Source organism: Oncorhynchus clarkii, chromosome 3 (assembly GCF_045791955.1).
Source record: "Oncorhynchus clarkii lewisi isolate Uvic-CL-2024 chromosome 3, UVic_Ocla_1.0, whole genome shotgun sequence".
NCBI classification, from domain to species: domain Eukaryota; kingdom Metazoa; phylum Chordata; class Actinopteri; order Salmoniformes; family Salmonidae; genus Oncorhynchus; species Oncorhynchus clarkii.
The window spans coordinates 68,823,880-68,848,025 of NC_092149.1; the positions used below are offsets into that span (position 1 = coordinate 68,823,880).

Sequence of the window (24,146 nt, forward strand, 5' to 3'; positions counted from 1 at the left end):
AAATGACTGAGAAGCTCAGCGTATTAGTGGTGACTGGTGTCCACTGTACGTATACTTCGTATTTTGGCGAATTTAGTTCGTCAAACGGGAACTTTTGGCATACTAACTATGACCGATAAGCATACTATATACTAAATTAACGTCACTAATAGTACGGTTATATATATATATACACACATTTTTAAAGTGAAATGCCATGGCGGCCGCGGTGCACTTTAGAAGTAGCCCAAAAACCTGCCTCCCGCGACCAACACATTTTCAACTGCAGCATCGTAGTCTAATATGTCAGTGAAACCAGGAACATGGCAACCCTCCTCGAGTCACGTTACCACGGTAACCTCCCAAAACTTAAAGGGGTGAGTATTTTTCGGGTAAAATACTATTTAAAAAAAATATATATATATACCACTACTTTTTACTCGTTATACATTTGTTTTATAAACATCACAAAGCATGCTCATCCATTTTGTTGGTGTAATTTTATTGAACAAAAATATTTTGGCTGGTAAAAATTATTATCTACTTGATACAGTGGCTGATGGACCAGAAATGTTATTTTAGGCCCCGACTCCAAAATTGAAAAAGTTTCGCAGACAAGGTTTGTTAGCTAGGGTCGGGGTCAATGCTGTTGGTGGCTAGCTGACCATCTTGCTCAATATCCTAGTTGCATGTTAGCTAAAATATTAGCCTAGCTAGCTAGCTAAACAATGTAGCTATATTCAGATTTCATACCAGTATTCACCTAGCCCTAGTAGCTATTTCCAAATCATTGTTTGATATTCATGTTGCTCATTAAAACGCAAGCACAATAGCTTTTTTAACACATTTATAAAATACATGTATAAAATATAGACAAACAGTATTTTAATTATACAGATATATATTTTTTTGCAGGCAGCCAGCCTTTTATGTGCATCATATCGTCAACTTGGCCCATTTGTAAAGTTCAGTAAAAAAAGTGAATAAGCTTAATTCTGAAACACCTCTTTAGCTGTTCACTTGTAATACAAATACGTTAAATATACAATACCAGTCAAAAGTAGGTTGTGTGATTGTGGAGGCCAAGGTCATCTGATGCAGCACTCCATAACTCTGCTTGGTCAAATAGCCTTTACAAAGCCTGGAGGTGTGTTTTGGGTCATTGTCCTGTTGTAAAACAAATGATAGTCCCACTAAGCGCAAACCAGATAGGATGGCGTATCGCTGCAGAATGCTGTGGTAGCCATGCTGGTTAAGTGTGCCTTGAATTCTAATTAAATCACTGACGGTGCGGGGATGCTTTGCTGATGACACTATCACTCGAGTGGCGCAGCGGTTTAAGGCACTGCATCTCAGTGCTAGAGGCGTCACTACAGACCCAGGATCGATTCCAGGCTATGTCACAACCGGCTGTGATTGGGAGTCCCATAGGGCGGTGCACAATTGGCCCAGCGTCATCCGGGTTTAGGGTTTGGCTGGGGTAGGCTGTCATTGTAAATAAGAACTTGTTCTTAACTGACTTGCCTAGTTAAATCACACCTCCTCCTCCATACGTCAGTGGGAGCCACACATGCAGAGATCATCTGTTCACCTACTCTGCGTCTCACAAAGACATGGCAGTGGGAACCTAAAATTTGGACTCATCAGACCAAAGGACAGATTTCCAGTGTGTTTCTGGGCCCAAGCAAGTCTCTTCTTATTGGTGTCCTTTCAGTAGTGGTTTCTTTGCAGCAATTCACACAGTCTCCTCTGAATAGTTGAGATGTGTCTGTTACTTTAACTCCGTGAAGCATTTATTTGGGCTGTAATTTCTGAGGCCGGTAACTAATGAAGTTATCTTCTGCAGCAGAGGTAACTGTGGCGGTCCTCATGAGAGACTGTTTCATCATAATGCTTTTTTTTTTGCGACTGCACTTTTAAGAAAATCTCCAGATCTTCATGTCTTAAAGTAGGTTGGGTGATTGTGGAGGCCAAGGTCATCTGATGCAGCACTCTGTTTCTCTTTGCTTAATTGAGCTGTTCTTGTCATAAGGACTTAGCCCTATTTGGTAAAATACCTTCTGTATAACAACCCTACTGTGTCACACCAAAACTGATTGGCTCTAACGCATTACGAAGTAAATAAATTCCACAAATGAACAAGCCACACCTGTTAATTGAAATACATTCCAGGTAACTAGCTCAAAGCTGTTTGAGAGAATGCCAAGAGTGGGCAAAGCTGTCAAGGCAACGGGTGGCTACGTCAAAGAATCTCAAAAATGTAGATTTGTTTAACACTTTTGGTTACTACATGATTCCATGTATTATTTCATAGTTTGTCTTCACTATTATTCTACAATGTAGAAAATAGTAACAATAAATTAAAACCCTGGAATGAGTGTGTGTCCAAACTCGACTGGTACTGTATATTTGAAATCGAACAAGGTTCAGTTATAAAGCAACTTTATTTTTAAAGACCGTCTCCAGCATCCTGTATTTATTTATTGACAATAAGAATTGTTAACCCCAATTGTGACCCGACCATAAAATATATTTAGTATGTCACCTCTCCCAAATTGTCAGACTTCATATTCCTACCTTTTAGTTTAAGACAGGTGTAGAGTCTCAATTTGCACATTATGAAATCAATGTATAGCCTACACACAACAAAAAAAACACCTAAAAAAAGTATACACAGGCAGCAAGAGGAACACAGTACCAAACGAACATTGGTTGGTTTTTAAAAAAGGTTGCGATAATCTTAAGAATTACACAAAACAAATTGGGTTAGGGAGCTTATGAAGGAACCAGCGCTGTCAACTCTTATTGGAACACATGCACAAAAAATACTAAATGTAGTCCATGTACATTATACACACACAAAGAGTCTGGGGATTCACACTGGGACATGCAGCCCTCAGGATGCGGCAGGGAGAAAGTGCAACACTCATCAGAAGGAGACACTGGGCCGGTCTTAAATTAAAGCCTCTTCTCCCCATATTGGGCTACCAGTGCACTCTTTTTAAGCTGAGCCCCAAGTGGAGTGCACTATATGGGGAATAGGGTATCATTTGATATCTGCCTACTATAATTGTGCTCAGTTTGAAATGTTATAACTCCCCAGTCCATGACCAGAGTGAAGGCCCATTGCCATCCAGTCAGTGACTACATGTTCAGCCCTACAGTGGAGTTGTCCAGTCAGTGACCAGAGCTCGAGCTCTACAGTTGTCCACATTCGGTGATGACAATCTTCTTGCTGGGTTTGCCAGTCTTGGTGCCCAGCTCTCCCATTCTGCGGACCACATCCATGCCCTCTCTGACGAAGCCAAAGGCCACGTGTTTAAAGTCCAGGTGCTCAGCCTTCTTCAATGTGATGAAGAACTGGGAGTTGTTGGTGTCTCGGCCATGGTTGGCCATGGACAGCAGCCCCGGACCCGTGTGGCGCACATCAAAGTTCTCGTCCTCAAACTTGTTCCCGTAGATGGACTTCCCTCCTGTCCCGTCCTGGTTGGTGAGGTCGCCACCCTGAGTACAGACAGAAAGATGTTAGCAAAGACTTATCTGATGTGTCCCTATCAAGATACAGATACAAGCTAAATTAGATATAGCTGTGGTTTACAAACTGTTTTTGTGTTCCAAGAGGCACTGACTGACCTATTTGGGAAACATGGTATTGAAGATTATGAAAGCACATTGGTGGTTCTGAGTATTGTCTGGTTTCAGTTTAACCTGGTCATCACTAGTTAACAGACAAAGTCATAAACCACACATATTCCTACAACTTATCTTCTTAAAATCTGATTTTAAACCCAACAACAACCGTATATTAAGACAAAAAAAGCACGTTTTTTCCCATGAATTTTTACAATATAGCCAATTTAGACTTTGTGGCTCTGTTATTTAATGGAAACCTTCCAACCCCACACTCCCCCCTCACCTGACACATGAAGTCCGGTATGATCCTGTGGAAGACAGAGTTGCGCAGCCCGAAGCCTTTCTGTCCTGTACACAGCGCTCTGAAGTTCTCAGCCGTCTTGGGGACAATGTGAGAGAACAGTTCTATGGTGACCATTCCCAGCGGCTCGTCGTCAGCGGAGATGGAGAGGTACACCTGGGGGCAGTTTCATATAGATTATTTTACAGGCCATAATATTAGTAAAACACCCAACAAATGATTTTAGGTGGAGGGGACAAAAGTCGCAGGCTAGGCGCTGACCTGGGGGTTGGCGTCTCTGGAATGTTCCTGGACCCTGGACATCTGGGGGGAGAGGGCAGAGGCCTCTGATGGGCTCATACGGCTCTGACACTCACAGAAGGTCTTCCTGAAACACTCAGCCAGCTCTGCTGTCTTGAACTTGGCTGCCAACTGCTCCACCTTACCCTCACCCTCTGGAGAGAACACAGGATCAATACATTTATCAATTGAGCAACTATATAAGAATCAATATATTTACATAGCGCTGTGTTTGGCGGAGCTGTGTGTAGACCTACCTGCAAAGTCGGTAGCGGTCCAGACGAGGGCTTGGTTGGAGGTGTTCATGGGTTTGAGCTCCATGCTCTGGCAGATTGTGTGATTGGCACACACCTTCAGCACCTGCTCCCTCCTCATCAGCACCCGGTAGAACCTCTTATCAGGGTGGAAGAGGATCTTGATGTCTCCCACACCCCTCTCCTTCCACTGGCCCAGGTCTCTCTCCCAGCGGTACAGCTTGGTACGCTCCTTAAACAGGATCTCCTCATCCTCCTCCCCTGACTTAGTCTCCACCTAGACAACACAGTTACGTGCAGGTTAATCAGGAGGGTGTAAGTTTACATAACTTGTATAGAAATGTATCAAATAGAACAGGCAAGATTCTCTGTCACAGACAGAATGTGGAGTCATGACAGCTCTAGACCAAGCCTCCACCTAAAACACATTTACAGTCAATTATAATGACGACGTGGAGTCTCAGCTTGGAATTCAGGAGATAGATTGGGGGCAAGGCCCTGCAATAGCCTAGCGTCCTGTTGAGGGGGTGTACTTGTTCATTAAGCTGCATCACGCTTCAGAAAACAGGTGATAGGCTCCTGTAACCTATGAGCTGTTCCGGCTCGCACAAGCCAAGGATATTTTACTTTATAATGATGACATTCCCAGTAAGGTTAAGTGGAATTAGATTAGTAGCAGTGCATTGATAAGTACCTCTGGTAGGGTGACTATGGGATCAAAGTGAATTTCCACATTATTAGCGTCCTCTTCATGACTCCTCTCCTCCCCTCCTTCAGCTTTGGGTGGGGCTGCAGCTCCAAACAACGTAGCCCCGGCATTCGCCCACGAGAAGTTAGAATCTAAGAAGGAAGCATTTCAAAACTGAAATGTTTGTTTTCACTTAAAACATAGCTCACAGTTGTCATGGAAACTTGTAAAACCTTAAAATTAAGCACATATTGAATTTCCTTCAGTCAACTGTATTCAGAAAATGTAGAAGTGCCAACCTTGTTTTCCGAAGGCGAATTCACCCCCGGTGTTCTGTGCCAGATCAGCGAAGGAGATCCCTTCCCCTCCCAGATCACTGAAGCCCAAGGAGCCAAATGAGTTTGGAGCATCTTTAAACGAGAAAATGAATAAAGGATGAGAAGACGGGTTGCTGTACTGGTGTCACAAGTGAGACTGTGCTGCTGTGAGTACATAGAATGTATTCACAAGAGGGACATGCTCTTCCTGATCAGTGTAGAATGCAAAGGGCTCTGCAATGATAAATATCTCATACCCTGAGTAATGGTTGTCGTAAATGTCGATGTGGAGTCCGGCTCCGAGGTCTTCTTGGTAGACAGGTCTATAGGGCTGCTGCTGGTAGCTGCAGGAGTAGAGTCTGACTGATCTGGAGCCTGCTTACCACTGATGGCTGCAGGGTTTGGAGTTTGACAAGAAACACAACTGCTTGCAGACTCCTCATTTCTAACAAGACATGCGTCACACTCCCACTGCCCTGGCTTTTTGACAAACTGTGCACCAAATCCAAATGAGGCAGTCACTAAAGCTGGGGCACTAGCAACAGGTTTTGCTGAAGGGTTTGAAGTTTGAGCCTGCTCCCCGCTGCTGGAGACCGCAGTTTGAGACTGTATTGGAGTGGAGTCTGACTGATCTGGAGTCTGCTGGACCTCTGCCTCCTGGATGGTTACTGACTGAGCTGGGAACTCCGCCTCTGCTGCAGAGGACTGAACCTCTGCCTCAGACAGATCTGGAACCTGTACCTGGCTGCTGGGGGACTGGTCTAGGAACTGTTGTTCTGGCACTGTATCGCCGGTGCTGGAGGACACAGCCTCCGATGAAACAGGGTGTGCGCTTCTCTCTGCATCCTGAAACACAACCAAAACATCAATATTTGCTTGAGAGAACTATAGTAGTTTTAATTTCTTATATCCTAATGCCACATAAGATGTTCATCTACATGTGCCAACAAATTAATATACACTGCTCAAAAAAATAAAGGGAACACTTAAACAACACAATGTAACTCCAAGTCAATCACACTTCTGTGAAATCAAATTGTCCACTTAGGAAGCAACACTGATTGACAATAAATTTCACATGCTGTTGTGCAAATGAAATAGACAACAGGTGGAAATTATAGGCAATTAGCAAGACACCCCCAATAAAGGAGTGGTTCTGCAGGTGGTGACCACAGACCACTTCTCAGTTCCTATGCTTCCTGGCTGATGTTTTGGTCACGTTTGAATGCTGGCGGTGCTTTCACTCTAGTGGTAGCATGAGACGGAGTCTACAACCCACACAAGTGGCTCAGGTAGTGCAGCTCATCCAGGATGGCACATCAGTGAGATGTGGCAAGAAGGTTTACTGTGTCTGTCAGCGTAGTGTCCAGAGCATGGAGGCGCTACCAGGAGACAGACCAGTACATCAGGAGACGTGGAGGAGGCCGTAGGAGGGCAACAACCCAGCAGCAGGACCGCTACCTCCGCCTTTGTGCAAGGAGGAGCACTGCCATAGCCCTGCAAAATGACCTCCAGCAGGCCACAAATGTGCATGTGTCTGCTCAAACAGTCAGAAACAGACTCCATGAGGGTGGTATGAGGGCCCGACGTCCACAGGTGGGGGTTGTGCTTACAGCCCAACACCGTGCAGGATGTTTGGCATTTGCCAGAGAACACCAATATTGGCAAATTCGCCACTGGCGTCCTGTGCTCTTCACAGATGAAAGCTGGTTCACACTGAGCACATGACAGACGTGACAGTCTGGAGACGCCGTGGAGAACGTTCTGCTGCCTGCAACATCCTCTAGTTATGACCGGTTTGGCGGTGGGTCAGTCATGGTGTGGGGTGGCATTTCTTTGGGTGGCCGCACAGCCCTCCATGTGCTCGCCAGAGGTAGCCTGACTGCCATTAGGTACCGAGATGAGATCCGCAGACCCCTTGTGAGACCATATGCTGGTGCGGTTGGCCCTGGGTTCCTCCTAATGCAAGACAATGCTAGACCGCATGTGGCTGGAGTGTGTCAGCAGTTCCTGCAAGAGGAAGGCATTGATGCTATGGACTGGCCCACCCGTTCCCCAGACCTGAATCCAATTGAGCACGTCTCGCTCCATCTGTGTTGCACCACAGACTGTCCAGGAGTTGGCGGATGCTTTAGTGCAAGTCTGGGAGGAGATCCCTCAGGAGACCATCCGCCACCTCATCAGGAGCATGCCCAGGCGTTGTAGGGAGGTCATACAGGCACGTGGAGGCCACACACACACACTACTGAGCCTTGTTTTAAGGACATTACATCAAAGTTGGATCAGCCTGTAGTGTGGTTTTCTACTTTAATTTTGAGTGTGACTCCAAATCCAGACCTCCATGGGTTGATACATTTGATTTCCATTGATAATTTGTGTGATTTTGTTGTCAGCACATTCAACTATGTAAAGAAAAAAGTATTTAATAAGAATATTTCATTCATTCAGATCTAGGATGTGTTATTTTAGTGTTCCCTTTATTTTTTGGAGCAGTGTATTATAGAAGTCTCTTGTGCTTTGCATACCTCTGTCTTGAAGTCCTCTGGCTTGTCTTTCTCTGCCTTGCTGACTACATCAGAAAAAGTTGGAGGCAGCTGCAGCGGCTTGGCTTTCTGCTCCTCATCTGGAGTAGACCTCTTCTCCAACACCACCTCAACCTCCGGGTACAGACCCTCAGCACCTATCTCGGCCTGAGCTGCTGAGAGGAGAAGGTTATTGGAGAGGCAACATTTGGCAAGAAATATCACCAACCTATCAATGGCTATTCATACCTCTCTCTATAGCCAGTTTGGCTATGAAACTTACCAGAATTTGCAGCCTTTCTCTCAGGAGGATCCGGGTACAGTTTTCCATTCAGCGCTTTAACTGCAGTCTCAAAGTCCTCATCTGCAACACAAACTAACGTTAGCAACACGGTCAACTACAATGCGTAAACCTTTGCTCATACAAGTAGAAAAGTTTTGCAAGAGAGCATTGGTGTCATTTCTCACCGTCCGTCTGGTCGTCACTAGTGTTTCCTGGTTCATTCTGGTAGCAGAAGAAGGTGAGAGGCAGCAAGAGTTCCCTGGCCAAAGCAGCCTGCTCCGCAGTCGGCTGCCTCTCGTACACCACCTCCACCTCACTGTCATCATCAGCCTTTGCCTGGGGGGGTGCTATAACACAACACAAAGAGTGAGACAACTCAGGAGACCCCTTCCTACAGAGGAGTATACAGAACAGAGATGTTGAAGGCAGTAACAGAATGATACAACTTTATTAACCTACAAGGTGAATTTGCATTACATAATCCCAAATTACTGTACAATAAATGGATCTACAGAACATTTTAAGACTTGACTCAACTATGTTGCAAGGTTGTTTGGTACTGTAGGGCAGACAGGCTAACATTTAATATCCTAAAAATGGTTCACCTGCTAAAAAAAGTCACAAAACCATTTTACTAAGGAGGTAGTTGCATGTCTAGGGTTAGTTCCAAACCGAAACACATGCATCTCAAAAATATTGACATCATGCATTTCACCACACCAAGCAAGCAGTCTCATATCTCTGAGAATGCGTTAACTATTGCAGAAGTGAATCTCAAAAGGTATCAAACATCAGAACCATGGATCTACAGTATACTGTACACGAGGCCAACCATATAGGATTCCAGTTACCATTTCCTACTGGTTTTCTAAAACCAATTCATATGCCAATTAGCTTAATACAAACATCCCCATAAAAATCTATCAGTTTAAGCCAGAGACACTAAAAGTATGTGACCAAAAGTATGTGGACACCGCTTCAACTTAGTGGATTTTGCGATTTCAGCCACACCCATTTGACAGGTGTATAAAAATAGAGTACCAAGCCATGCAATCTTCATTTACAAACATTGGCAGTAGAATGGTCCGTACTGATGAGCTCAGTGACTTTCAAAGTGGCACGTAGCGTCCGGAAAGTTTGGGCTACATACTAGTATATACCCCTCTATGGAAAGGTGAAACAGGAACATGTTTTTTTTGCATACACATTGTACCTGGGTTTGAAATCTGAGACATACTGGAAATCTCTGGAACGAACCGGACCAGACAAGGTGTTGCCTTTCACACTGTTGCTACCCATCCTGGACTAAAAATGTGTGTGACGTTTAAGAGTGTGTGTGACAGTACATTCCTGTCAGGAAGCATGGCTGGAATCTCCCCGTGTCTCCTTTCAACAGAGGGAGAAGAACTCTATCATCGCCAACACTCCACTGGCCGCTACCAGGAACTTAGTCCTTTCACCTTTCTATTAGCTAAACAGCTTGCCTAACTTTTATTCGCAGTAAGCCTAACAAGCAAAGTTTGAAATGTGTTCCACCCTCTTGTAGCTTTAGTGACACTTGTCAAGGAGTGCCCTCGAATACAACTCTGGACCTCAAAGCCAGTTCCAGTGCATTTTTTCAATGTCCCCCTCTATAATCAGGGACTGATTTAGACCTGGGACACCAGGTGTATGCAATTAATTATCAGGTAGAAGAAAAAAAAAAAACAGCATTCTCTGGATCTTGTAAGGTAAGCGTTGAATACCCCTGCTTTAGAGTAACAGTAACTCTTGAGTATCAGATGGTATGCAGCTCGTTAGGTTGTTGTACTAAAGGTTTGTATGTTCCACTCGTTGCATGCGGGTTAAGACCGGCTACAAAGCAGGCCCAGCCAGGTGACAAATGTGTAGGTGACGTGTCACAGCACACACACAGTGCAGTGACAGAGTACCTGGGGGCTCAAATTGGGTGGATGAGGTGCTGGTCCAAAAAGCCATTGGGTTATCTTTGAAAAGCCTAAAATCCAATCCTACAAAATAATGGTTGGCAGGTGAGACAAGCTGGAATTGGGGGGGGGGGTTGGATTAAGAAATTAAAGTGTATTGAAATGAGTCTTCAGTAAGATTCAAGTTGAACATCATTTCATTATCTAAGTGTAATGGATTCTAAAATCTTTCTATATTCTGTCCTGTCTCCATCTGCCTTCATGAAGATGTAGCCCACTATAATTCTTTGAAAATGGAGTGACTGCATTATCCTTAGGGGATTTGATTACTAGGCAAGTGTACAGTACAAGTGTACTCGATTATATAATTGATGACATCTGCTATCATATTTAAACTATATCATTAAATTACAAGGGAGAGGAAGTAGATGTAAATTAGGCTAATGGGAGTGACTGGGTTAAGTTTGTGCTAACAACAGTGTGGGCTGGTGGAAGAAGCAATGAGATGAACCAATGGGACATGACTGGAATCACAACGGGGTCAAATTGTGTGAAAACTCCATCGTGGGAGGGGGGGGGGGGAGGAAATCACCATTCAAAAACAAGCAGTTCACCAGATCAACAAAATCAACTAAGAAAGGATAACAATAACAGGCTTACCCTTTTCTGGGATTTTGAATGCAGGTGAGGACTGGGAGGTCCAACCGCTGTCTTTAGCCTTGGAGCTTTCTGAAGAACCATCCTCCTTGGACAACAGGAGGCTGCTGCCAAAGATCTTCTGGAGAGAGTCGGTTCCGAAGAGGAACTTGGGAGGAGACATCACCATCTTAGAGGGGTTGAGAGGGCTGTGTGGTGTAGAAGTTGAGGCCTTGCTGTCAGGGGTGTGGAAAGTCTCAGAAGACAGCTCTGTCCGTTCTCTGGTGGTCTCCTCCAGGATGGCCACAGCAGCCTGTCCACACACTGTCATCCCTGGAGCTGTTGCTACCTCCTGAGGAAGGGTCTCACATGAGGCTATGGGCGTGACCAGAATCTCATTCTCTTGGGCGGTTTTAGCCTCGTCAAAGATGTCTCTGAAAGAGTTGGCCACATCCTGCAGTTTAAACCGCACTGCTAACTGCTCCACGTTTCCCTCAGCTACCTCAGCAAAGTCAATGGCACTCCAGACCCAGGCCTTCTCAGCACCCTTCATGGGCTCCAACTTCATAGAAGACGTGACCCAGTGGTTGGCGCAGATCTTCAGGACTTGGTCCCGCCTCATGAGGAGTCTGACTCGTTTGGTGTCGTAGTTCTGCAGTATCTTAAGGTCTCCGATGCCCCTCTCCTTCCACTGGTTCAGGTCTTTGTCATAGCGGTACAGCTTTGCTCTGTGGCTGAAACACACATTTTCATTCTCCTCTCCAGTGGAGATCTCCACCAGGTCTGGCAGGGGAACCACAGGCTCAAAGTACAGGCCATCCCTCTCCTCCTCCTGGGTCATGTCTTGCTCCTCGTCCACAGACACCCCGCTCTGGTTCAGCTTGGCCGGTGACTTGGTAGGACTGATGACAGGCTGGAAGCTGAAGTTAAAGCCAGCTGTGGATTCTCCAAAGCAGAAGAGGTTCTTCCTGATAGGGCTGCTTGCTAGGGGTGAGGTGTAGACAGATGTGTCAGCACTGTCGTCCAGAGCCTCCTCTCTCAGGTCATAGTTGTCCCATTCTAAGGTAGGACCAGTGCTCTCCACGTGGGGCTTGATGATCAGACCTGAGGTGTTACTGGCTGTTGTGATGTTAGCTTGGCTGTCGTCCTCCTTGATCTTTGTTTTGTCATCAGTCAGGAAGGATTTAAGGTCTTTCAGACCGGATTTCATCTCCTCTGCCTTCTGGATGAGATGTGCAGTTCTGCCTGTGTCAACAAGCTTGTGAGGAGTCTGCAGTGGGATGTCCAACAGGAGCCTCTGACACTCCTCAAACTTAAGCTTGAACTCCTCAGCCAGCTCAGGGGTTTTAAACTTGGCAGCGAGTTGCTCCAGTTTGGCATCTCCTTCTGAGAAGTCATTAGCAAGCCACATCCAAGCTTTGTCGGAACCAGCCAAGGGCTTCAAGTTCATGGTGGTGGTGATCCAGTGGTTGGCACACACCTTCAGGACCTGCTCTCTCCTCATCAGCACCCTCAGCCTGCCGTTGGTGGCATTCTTCAGGAACTTGAGGACTCCAACACCCCTCTCCTTCCACTGGCTGATGTCTCCGTCAAACCTGAAGAGCTTTACTCTCTGTGAGTAAAGTGCCTGTTCATCCTCCTCTCCTGTGACCAGGTCCACTTTATCAGGCATCTGGACCACAGGTTCAAACTGGATATCGTCATTCTCTTCTGTTTTGTATACATCCTCTTCATCCTGGTCAGCGGAAGTGTCTGCCCACTGGTTTGACTGAAGGGATGTGAACAGCTGCTCGCCACCGTGGGTGAAGTCTTTGCAATTGGAATCGGTCTGTCCAAACTTGAAGTCTCCTTGTGAGTTCTTAGCCAAATCTGCAAAATTGAAGTCATTGGGTTTGCCATTCTCATCGGTGTTGTCCACTGAAGGCACTGATGCAGGTATACCGACGCCAGATTCCTTCTCTTTTTCTCTGTGCTGCTCTGCGATATTCTTCAGGAACATGGACGCAGACCCTGAAGCAGGAGTCTGAGTTTCATCTGGTGGGGTTTCCTTTGCCGAATCTTGTGTGCCAAACTTAAAGCCACCTGCTGGGACGGGCATATTGAAAGAGAAACCTGCAGCACTGGAGCCACTGCTTTCAGCCTGAGGGGTCTCAAACTTGAAGGATGCAGGGGCACATGTATCAACTTTGCTTGTGCCAAACTGAAAAGAGCTGTCTTTGTTGAAGTTTGCTTTAAACACATTGCCTACAGGCTGAGTAGATGTACTTTGACTCCCAAAGCTAAAGCTGAAGGATGAGCTGGAGGGGGTGGCTGTGCTCTTAGTGTTGGGTGTCTGACAGGAGACACATTGACTAGCAGAGCTGTCGTTTCTGACTAGACATGTGTCACAGTCCCACTGTCCCCCCTGTTTGGCAAACATGGCCCCAAGAGAGGAGGTGTTGCTAGCATTGGGTGTCTGGCAGGAAACACACTTAGAAACTGATGCATCATTCCTCACTAGACAGGTGTCACAGTCCCATTGTCTGTCCCTCTTAGCAAAAAGATCACCAAATCCCGACACTGTTGGCTTTGGTGGTGGTGCTACCTCAACTGATTTTGCTGAGGGATTTGGAGTTTGACAAGAAACACAACTGTTTGAGGAGGCCTGGTTTCTTACAGCACACACGTCACAGTCCCACTGCCCTGGCTTTTTGCTAAACTGGGCACCAAATCCAGAACCTAATGGATTGGTTAAGGGCTTTGATGCTGCTGCACTATCTACAACAGTTTTGGCTGCATGGTTTGGAGTTTGACAAGAAACACAACTGTTTGAGGAGGCCTGGTTTCTTACAGCACACACGTCACAGTCCCACTGCCCTGGCTTTTTGCTAAACTGGGCACCAAATCCAGAACCTAATGGATTGGTTAAGGGCTTTGATGCTGCTGCACTATCTACAACAGTTTTGGCTGCATGGTTTGGAGTTTGACAAGAAACACAACTGTTTGAGGAGGCCTGGTTTCTTACAGCACACACGTCACAGTCCCACTGCCCTGGCTTTTTGCTAAACTGGGCACCAAATCCAGAACCTAATGGATTGGTTAAGGGCTTTGATGCTGCTGCACTATCTACAACAGTTTTGGCTGCATGGTTTGGAGTTTGACAAGAAACACAACTGTTTGAGGAGGCCTGGTTTCTTACAGCACACACGTCACAGTCCCACTGCCCTGGCTTTTTGCTAAACTGGGCACCAAATCCAGAACCTAATGGATTGGTTAAGGGCTTTGATGCTGCTGCACTATCTACAACAGTTTTGGCTGCATGGTTTGGAGTTTGACAAGAAACACAACTGTTTGAGGAGGCCTGGTTTCTCACAGCACACACGTCACAGTCCCACTGCCCTGGCTTTTTGCCAAACTGGGCACCAAATCCAGAGCCAAATGGCATGGTTGAGGGCTTTGATTCTGCTGCTACTTCTGCTGTGGTTTCTTTATTCTTACCAAACTGGGCTCCAAAACCAACAACAGGTATAGAAGTGGTGCCACTGGTTCCAAATGTAAAGGAGGAGGGTATCTGAGCTCCAAAAGCCCCAAATCCCTTTCCAATAGATCCTGCGCTGCTGGTGTCTTTTGACAAGTCAGCTCCAAATCCAAAAGTAAATCCTCTCACTGAAGCTGCCCCACTAGTAAAGCCTTTGGTTTCAGTAGCCAGTTTGCTGTCTGTCTCTGACAGGGAATTAGGGTTGGCAGTCTGACAGGCAACACAGTGCATAATTGTAGCAGCATTTCTTACATAACACACATTGCAGTGCCACTCCCCGTCCTTCTTTGCAAACTGGGCAGCAAAGTTTGTCACCTGAGGAGCAGATGAATTAGGAGAAGTTGCTTTCCTATCTGGCTGATCTTTCTGCTTTTCTGGAGATTTGGGAACTATCTTCTGAGCCTCTTCAAACTTTGTTTTGAAGAGCAATGCCTCGTCTGCCGTTTTATACCGGATGGCCAGTTGCTCAGGCCTTGGTTCCTCATCTGCATAATCAATGGCATTCCAAACCCAGGACTTGTCAGAGCCAGCAATTGGTTTCAGGAGCATATCTGGCGTGATGTAGTGGTTAGCACAGATCTTCAGAACCTGCTCCCTCCTCATCAGCAGACGCACTTTCCCTGATGTATTGTGCTTTAGGATTTTGACTATGCCGATCCCCCTCTCTTTCCACTCCTTTGTCTCTGCGTCAAATCTGAATAGCTTGGACCTGTTACAGAACATCTCCTCTTCTTCCTCCTCTCCAGTCTTCACATCTACTTTGTCAGGGAGGGGCACAATGGGCTCAAAGTGAGGCCCATCCTCATCCTCCTCCACATGTGTGCTGTCGTTATCGCTCTCCGGTCCTTTCTCCACCGCTGTGTTTTCCAGCCCAAATACCGGCTTGGTCTGATCAGTGAAACTAAATGGCTGTTCAATTTTTTCAAACAGGTTTGGTTTGTCCCGACTCTGGGATGCATCAGTGAAGGAGAAGCCTGCCACGCTTTTAGTGCCAAAGCTAAATATCCCTCCCTGGCTAAGAGGCTCAACCTCTGAGGGGCCCTCCGATTTGGTGGGAATGTCTGATGTCAGAAGCCCCAACAGGTTCTCACTGTTTTTGGCTTTGAAGGTAAAGTCCCCATCGTTGGATTTGAAGTTGGAGTTGAATTTAAAGGCAGCAGATGATGGAGTGGACTGGGCTACTACTCCAGCACCAAAGCCAGGCACCTTAAGAGGCTCAGCAGGGACCTGCTGGCCAAAGGCGATCTTCCCAAAGTCCACAGGCTTCCCCTCAATGCTCTTTGGTGGTTGGACAGGTACGACTGAGGGCTTGGTGAAGTAGCCAGGCTCTGGGAGGGGAGGGTTGGTGGTGGGCTGAGAGTGGCCGTAGTATTCCTCGCTATATGGGGAGAGTAGACTGGTTGCTGGTGACTCGAAGTGGAGGGGGGTGCCGAAGACCTGGTCTTGAGGAGGGTAGATGCAGGCTGGTGTTGACTGCAGGGGAGGAGTGTTAGTGGGCTGCTGGTAGGTATACATGTGCTGCTGGGGTGGCAGGCGGTTGACTCCATACACAGGAGCCTGAGACAAAAGGAAAATTAATTCAAACCTAATTCAAATTTGTCACGGAAAATACTCCCCCACTTCCAAGTATCTAAACCATTCTGAATGCTCAAAGAAAAATCAAGGTATAAACACCGACCTTTGTTGGGGTAACATTGGCTGCAGGACGAAGGAGATACTGTCCGGAGTTATAAGCAGGGGATTGATTGAAATACATAGATGGGGCCTGTGTGGTGGCAACTGTAAACAAAAAGAGAAAAGGTTCAAATCAACAGTCATAATTTAATATCCTAGCAACATTGCTATTTCAGTATTCCTAATAATACAGCCCGAAACTACACAACTCAGTTGTGTACTGCGTTCCTACCGGTGAGGGGTGCTACATGGAAGGTCTGTGTTGGGGGGTAGCCCTCCTGCATGCTCTCAGCCCCATACCCATCTCCATACATCCTTTGGTGGGGTGACGCCATGCTGTCTGACGAGTTATGTCTCAGGTCATGGACCTCATTCTGCAACCCAACCACACAATACTTAACACAGAAACCATGCATGGACATCTAGAATTGAATTAATAGGCACACTTGACATGGGCAACATCTCCCATATCCTCAAAGACAATGAAGCCAGGGGCTGACCTTAAGGGCCTCCACCTGCTGGCAGAGCATCTGCAGGAGGGACTTCTGGTGCTCTGCCCAATGAGGTGGTGTCTTGGGGAAATCAGGAAGCGGAGGAGAAAAATAACATTTCCATTATATTTTTCATGTCAAGGTATTTCTATTATTTAGATGAGAAAAAAACCTGTACGGTAAATCTAAAACTGAAGTACATGAATGTCCATGTTTAAAAACCATAGGAAGGGCATCAGTGTCTCAGTGTACAAAACATTAGGAACACCCGCCCTTTCCATGACACACGGACCTGGTGAAAGCTATGATCCCTTATTGATGTCACCTGTTAAATTCACTTCAATCAGTGTAGATGAAGGGGAGGAGACAGGTTAAATAAGGATTTTTAAGCCTTGAGACAATTGAGAGAGATGGTGTGTGAATGGGCAATAACATTTTTAAGTGCCTTTGAACGGGGTATGGTAGTAAGAGCCAGGTGCACCGGTTTGAGTGTGTCAAGGACTTCATCGCCGCTGGGTTTTTCCACATTCAACACTTTCCCTGTATGTATCAAAAATGGTTCACCACCCAAGGACATCTGGCCAACTTGTGTCTGTGGAAAGCATTGGAGTTAACATGGGCCAGCATCCTTGTGGTACGCGTGACACCTTGTAGAGTCCATGTCCTGACAAATTGTGGATGTTCTAAAGACAAAATGGGGTGCAACTCAATGCTACGAAGGTATTCCTAATGTTTTGTACACTCAGTGTATGTTTACAAGTCAACATTTATCATACCATGTGTCTTTTGGAGGAAGGGACAAAGCTCTTGCTGGGGGAAGGGGTTAAAGGGGCGAATTTGATGTGAGCGACTGAGGCAGCAGGCTCAGTAAACTGAGGGCTGAAGTGGACCGGTCTGCCCTCTTCATCCATCGCTTCTCCAATCTCCCCTAGCTGCTGGTTCACATCGTTCAGGAGATCCATCACCGCTTCCATTGAGACGGGCAGCTGGGACAACACACAGTGAATATGATTGAATGTCATGCTTCCAACTCTTAAATCTTCGATTACATATTTTTGGCAAATAGTCATGTGTATGGATGCCGTATATTGAAGTGTGTAACCTTGTCCATGTCGTCAGCATTGGCATTGTAGATCTTGGACAGGTAAGTTCTGAACTTCCTGAGGAACATGACACACCTGTCCCGAGTCTCCTCCACCCCACTACCAGCCTCCTCAGACAGACGCTGGAAGATCTACACACACAGATATATCAAAAGGCACAATTCATAACAAATGCATTTATGGTAAGACATTAAAAAATAAATGCTGCCTGCACACACTTTGTTTTTGTTTTTTACTGGCAGCTGCACTAGAAGGCATGGCACTAAAGCACAGAGTGGGAGAAGTGCAGGGGATTGACTACCAGAGCAAGGTAGAGCAGTGAACCCCTCACTACATACCCTAGCTAGGTGCCAGTTAGATGAGATGTTGTTGATGGTCTCCAGAGTAGTAATAGCCTCCTCTGTCCTCCCCTCGACATCCAAGAGGGTTGCAAATGCTATCATGGCCTCCTCCTCAAAGCCCTTCACTGATGGGATCTGAGATTAACACACAAACGCAACCTCACTAACCAATGAAAATAGAGCAATGCATGATTAAGCCTGGACTTGTCAACTTTCACAATTGGCATCAGTGATATGAAAAGTCTACATGTGTCAATGCTTTAACTCAGCAGACTAACAAGTATTGTGGAAAGCTAGGTTCTAATCCAGTCGGTCAGAGAAGCAGCTGTGTTGGTCGCTCACCTGTATGTCTCTCGAGGGAAAGTGTATGAAGAGAGGGTCCAGGGGTTCAGGGATGCTGCGTCTTTGCTTGATCTTGTCCAGCAGGGGGAGCACCACCTTCCAGTAGTGGACACTACGCCCTATGTACTCCTTCTGGTCATAGTAGGAGTTCACACCAACCCCCTGGGAACAACACAGCAGGTGTTAAATCTAAATGCAGAAATGGCATTGCTTCAAATCATCCATTATAACGAAGCACTCATCGTTCTGAGTCGCATTCTCAGAGGTAGTTTAAAGCAGACATAATTTACTGTACCAAAGGGAAATTGCTGATGTGTACTATTCTGACTAGACCAAGAGTTATAAATAATGACCATACACTAATTGGAAGTTATAAATACTATTGAGTTAATGGCGGGGGAAATCATTTCAGACAGACGCCTAGCATATCATGTAGACTTATGTAGTGTGTGACAGAAAAAGGCAGGTCTGCCGTCTGGCCGAGGTGTATACCGTTGAGCTGAGGTGCTGGGCCCAGTGTATGGGCAGGGCTGGTTGAAGGCCATGTTTCTCTCCAGCTCGAAGGGTGCTTAGTCCATGTTGAACGGTCATCCTCAGTTTGGCTGACATGCCAGGCCTATTTTAAAAAATATATGTATATTTTTTTAAAGACAGAAGCAGAATCATAGTCATGTTAACCACAGAGTCACCAGTCAGCTTGATTTCTCCATCATGGGCCTTTACATTTTAACACAACTTATATAATATCTGTGATCAGTTCAAGTGAGAGAGGAGGGAATGGTGTCTGGGTAACTTTTACAGAGCTAGCTTGGGTAGTAAAACGCTTGATTTCAGCCATCTATCATATAAGTATAGCGATGAACCCGTAGTGACTCACGCAGCTTGTTTGTGTATGAGGCTGTAGACGGCGTCCCACCATTCCCTCTGTCTGTCTGTGGAGAGGAGGCGGAGGAGGGGCAGGGGCAGGCAGCGGGGCTCATGGAGTTGCTGTTGACCAGTAGAAGTGATCCTGGCCCTCTCCTGGAGCTGTGTGTGACTGCACCACACCACCCCACACAGGAACACCTAGAGAGGAGAGAATCACCCCAGTGTATTGCATTAGTTCTTAGAGCAGTGGTCACCAACCGGTCGATCGCGTTCGACTTGTCGATCTCCAAGGCATTTCTAGTCCATCGCCAAACATTTCTGTAAAAAACCCAACAACTAATCCTTGTGTTCCTATTTCTTTTTTATTAGTCTCGGGCTGTTGGTGGTAGGTGCAGCCAATTCAGCTGCCCTGCGCACTGGGTAGGCAAACGGTTGCCATTTCATGTGTCTGAAGGTACAAACTGCCTTCCCGGTGGGCCTGGAGAGGAAATCAAGTGCACTACGCTACCGCTGGCCAATCAGATTGCTCAGATGACCGAGTCTGCAGTAACGTAGCAGGCATAATATAAATCCTCGGCAAAATTGATACTGAGATTTCAAAATGTTTAAAACCATGAATAGAGAGAGACTGTCAACGAATACAGCAGAGCTGCTGGTTTTATGAGTTGTTGTTTAAGTTCTTACTCAGCACTGTCAACACTTTGTATTCAACACTTTTATAACCAATAAAACGTGCGTTCTTTTTACCACTCAGGGATACAACAAGCAGCGCAGCAGTAATGAATGAGTAGGAAAGTGTATCGATATGCTTGCGTTATTGTTAGTGGCTTGAGTCTTTTTTTACGTTGAGGAATATTTCACTTTCTCTGTTCACAACATGAATTTGTGCATGAGGCCGAAATAATGTGGTGCGACTCGAGTTCCGCCATCAGCTGGAAGACGGTGTCCCTTTTTGGTCAGTGTCAGCGGAGGGATGTTGACAGTTGGACCCCCAGTCTGCTGCGCTCTCCCTCCGCTAAGACTGACCAGCAGATGCAGGCACCATCAGCCCAGTAAAATAAAAAAGCTAATGATTTAAATGTATGCTCACTCAGCTGTGCCTCACAAGTAATACAACAACTGATCTATTACTGGTGTGATCATATAGCCTACCTCAAATTTTGAAATATTATTTTTTTAAATGTCCGAACAACAATGCATTGGCAGGTAAATTCAAGCAAAGCCAATATGCAGTGAAAATGTAAGCTGTAGACCCAATACTCCACAAGCCTCATTGCTAAAGTACTGTTTTAATTGGTTAATTTTGCATAGGCTTACATTTTTTATGTTAATAAAAAAAAAAAATCAGTGGTAGATCTCGGCATGCATTGACTCAGAAAGTGATCCTGACTCAGAAAAGGTTGGTGACCACTGTCTCAGAGCATTCAAGGTCTTTGTATAAATTAAAAATTAAGCAAAAGAAAACAATAAACGATATCATTCGAAGGACAGTATTAGAAGATTGTTACAAGGCTGTTGAGCCTTGTAGAGACAGATATTGTAGAGCCACCCCAGCCACACCCACCTCCAGGTCTAGCAGGCAGATAGACTCAGGTGTGTTGGTGTCCAGTTTGGAGGTCTCCAGGATGAGCCTGGGGAACAGCTGTTTGAGCCAGTCCCTCAGAGCAGGCCTCTGGGCCATGAGAGACCACTGGAGACCCAGCCAACACAGCTGCTGGAGGTCACCTCCTTTGAGCTGGATGGAGCCTGAAGACAGGAGGAGCAGGGTTACACAGGGAACTTGTGAGATCAGCTTGTCTCCGGTTGTGTAGACCCACACACATACCGTTGTCCCGTTTGATGAGGTCAGATATCGTTGGAGCCTGTGTGTTGATGGAGCGGATGTCGTCGTTGCCGATGAAGGAAGTACCGGCCGGAGCCTGAAGCCCAAACAAAAGCTCAAACAGAGAGCCCTGACCACTACGGTTACCAAACGCCTCCACCACCTCTCTGACAAAGGTATGAGTGTCAGGATTGAGGTTAAGCAGCATGTGTCCAGCCTGGCTCTGTCTGTCACTGGCCAGCAGCTCCAGATGCTGAAGAGAAGACTGGTCCCCTTTAATCACCTTGCTCTTCGGCCCCGGGACCTAAATAGGAAGAATGAAAAGAAGTTGGATACAACATGAAAGACACTGTCATTTGCTAAATACAAAGCTTCTAGTTTGTGTGCATTACCTGGTAAGCCAGTAGATAGCAGAGAGCAGCCAGGTCAATGACAGCCCTCCACTGCTGTTCTCTTTCCTGAGCCATCTTCAGCAGCAGAGTGCCAGCATGCAGGTACAGATGTCCCCTCATTTCCACATAGACCTCAGACAGATCATCTGTTACACTGCCCGCTGTCTTCTTCAGGCCCTGCATCGCACAGTCAAAACTACACAGAGCGAGACAGGTGTTAAATAAGGTTCGAACACACTGCTACTAATCTAGTAGGACTCTACAGAGTGACGCTCTAATGCAGAAACTCTGTTGGTAGACTAAGCATGGATTAACTATAGCCAGTACCAGTAGTCATGTTTCCCTGCCTAGCCTGGTTCTGACAAACACACCTCCCAAGGGCCTTGATGCTAGGCTGCAGTCCTTTTCCCGACAGGGTCAGTCTCAGCAGGCTGCAGTGGGCCAAAAGTAGCTCTCTCTGCAGATGTCTACTCATCTTCTCATTGGATGAAACACTGGGCTGGGCTAGGAAATCCTGAGAAACACCAAATTAAGCACTTTACCATTGTACATGTAATTCCATAAGTGTATATTGTATTTTGTGCGCATCCTGCTGACCTGTAGAGTGTGTACTACAGTAGAGTACCAGTCCAAGCTGGATCTAAGCAGGCCTCTCTTCTCTGTAGCCAGACAGTGTTTGACAGCCTCCTCCAGCCTGCCATCAGAGGAGAACAGCTGAACCAGCTTTATGTTTATATGGGCATCGCCAGGTCTCATAGCCAGCTCTGCCTGCAGCAGGTCAAACAACTGGTTCCGTCCCTGCTGGCCCTGTCGATTCAGTAGCCGCTCCTATAGGGGGTAGAAGGAGAGTTAGCAAGGATTGTTAAAGAGCAGATTCTTTTAAACAGCTGATTATTTTTTGAACAGAAGTTTCTAGTCCCCAGGACCAGTCTGCTGCTCAACAACTGTTCCTGAGGGGAGAGAGAGGGCAAGGAGGGAATATGCATCAAACAGCTGCCAACTCAACAGGCAGGTAGTGATCTTGGGTCAACCCTGTGCCACAAGTTTCTAAACAATCCTCCAGTCACAATGCAGGCGGTCTTTAACCTTGACACACTATTTCAGGTTAGCCACACCATTTACAAAAAGCCCAAAATGCTTTTAATACAGGAAATCAATACAGTGTTAGAGTTCTTACCTTGAGGTTGAAGACAGCAGGATTTGCAGGCAGCAACTTGGCAGCTTTCTCCACCCAGAACTCTGCTCTGCTGTCTCTCTCTGTCTTACTGACCAGCAGCTCAGCCACCTTCAAAACCAGGTCCCTCTGGGCTGGGTTCAGGTCCACAGACCGCTGGACACACAATTAAAGACTTGAAAGCATCTTTACACTGTCAGATAGTTAGGTTTGCAATCGGCATAGCCGGTTTTTGTTTTTTAGGGATCAGCTTTAATATTACAGATAGAGTATGACTTCTATCAATGTAATAATTTCCAATCACCCCATTTCTTTAGCTGTTTCTTCAAATAAATTATATAAAACTGGATGACTGACAAAGCCTAATGGACAGACTAATAAGATACTAGAACATTAATAAGTAAGTGAGCAACTGGCAGGAATATCAGCTTGCCTTGTAACATCCTACGGCCTTGTTGATATCTCCTTCCCTCTCATAAAGCTGGCCCAGGAACTTGTGTGCTTTGGGATCTCTCTCAGCCACAGTCAGATATTCCGAAACATGTCTAAAAAAGGGGGACCAGACATTCTGAATAAACACACAAAATATGTAGAATCCCACTTCAATATGTCAATGTGTTCAGGGCATACCTTTTAGCAAGTTCATACTCCTTAGCCTCGAAGTATAATTTAGCAAATAAAAATCCTTTAATTGGTTTCTGTGGAAAGAGAACATATGAAGGCCTAGTTTAAAATAAGGTTAAACTCATATATAGTTATAACAGCTAGTTAGCCAACTACTGAAGACAGACATGGTTACCTATTGTATTTTAAAGTTCATTAAAAACTTAGGTAGCCAACTAACTTAGTTGCCTAATGCATACGAAAATCGTACCAGCTTCCTGTTAGTCAGATCCATTCAAATATAAAATTGCTAACTAACTAGGATTTTATTTTTAAAGGCGATCATGGCTATCTTCATAGGAAGAGTGACACAACTAATGTATGAGATGTTTCAAAATATAGCCAGCCCTGTTGCCCGCGCGTTTTCCACACACGGAATTCTTCACTGCGATGGATGAACTTGAGAAGTGTCACATTTGCCAGCGTAGTTAGCGAACGTTAGTTATCCAAAATTAAGGATCCGTTAGCTACTTGTTGTTTCAGATTTAGTCTTTGGCTAGCTAGTTACTTTCAATGCTTGCAGTACTGCTAGCAATCATACCAGGCCATCATGGCCGTTAGCTTAGCTAGCTAATACACGCAGGATGAAGTGAAGCCGGTTGGACTCACCTCTTTGAGTGAAGGAGAGGAACTCTGTACTGAATAAATATAGCGTTCCACTTCGGGCTTACTTCGCCGCATGGCTGTGTAAAGCGTATTTTCTTGTTATTTCAAAACTAGAATTGCACAGAATTACAAAAATCGGCAGGAATCCTATTCTCCACTCTAGCCATGAGAACGTCAAATGGCAGCGGTACTCACGTGGATTCCAACCACGAGCTGTGATTGGTCAAGACTTAGCCAATCACATTTGAAAAAGTACACACTGAACGTGTACTAGCCGAAGGCTAATTCAGTATATTGAATACAAATACAATAGCCTATGCTTCATTAGAGAAAAGAT

At 45.7% G+C, this 24,146-nt stretch overlaps 1 protein-coding gene across 4 annotated transcripts; it reads right to left on the minus strand.

Moving 5' to 3' along the window:
- Nucleotides 1–2,404: 2,404 nt before the first annotated feature.
- Nucleotides 2,405–23,976, minus strand: LOC139402447 (E3 SUMO-protein ligase RanBP2-like). 4 transcript variants are annotated; one of them, XM_071146413.1, is made up of 30 exons: nucleotides 23,813–23,976; nucleotides 23,171–23,238; nucleotides 22,974–23,085; nucleotides 22,544–22,696; nucleotides 21,964–22,194; nucleotides 21,738–21,880; nucleotides 21,367–21,562; nucleotides 20,978–21,278; nucleotides 20,717–20,898; nucleotides 19,163–19,350; nucleotides 18,778–18,901; nucleotides 18,286–18,447; nucleotides 17,941–18,078; nucleotides 17,602–17,733; nucleotides 17,276–17,485; nucleotides 16,509–16,580; nucleotides 16,241–16,382; nucleotides 16,013–16,113; nucleotides 10,842–15,891; nucleotides 10,188–10,265; nucleotides 8,442–8,603; nucleotides 8,257–8,337; nucleotides 7,977–8,146; nucleotides 5,709–6,297; nucleotides 5,434–5,544; nucleotides 5,141–5,286; nucleotides 4,450–4,723; nucleotides 4,175–4,347; nucleotides 3,896–4,069; nucleotides 2,405–3,483 (listed from the first exon to the last, which is right to left on the minus strand). In XM_071146413.1, the coding sequence occupies exons 1-30, from the start codon at nucleotides 23,882–23,884 to the stop codon at nucleotides 3,178–3,180; spliced, it is 10,041 nt and encodes a 3,346-aa protein (XP_071002514.1). In that variant the 5' UTR covers nucleotides 23,885–23,976; the 3' UTR covers nucleotides 2,405–3,177. The 4 variants fall into 4 exon arrangements, with proteins under 4 accessions (XP_071002514.1, XP_071002507.1, XP_071002529.1 ...); XM_071146406.1 differs by having other exon boundaries at nucleotides 7,977–8,149; XM_071146428.1 differs by lacking the exon at nucleotides 10,188–10,265.
- Nucleotides 23,977–24,146: the final 170 nt, after the last annotated feature.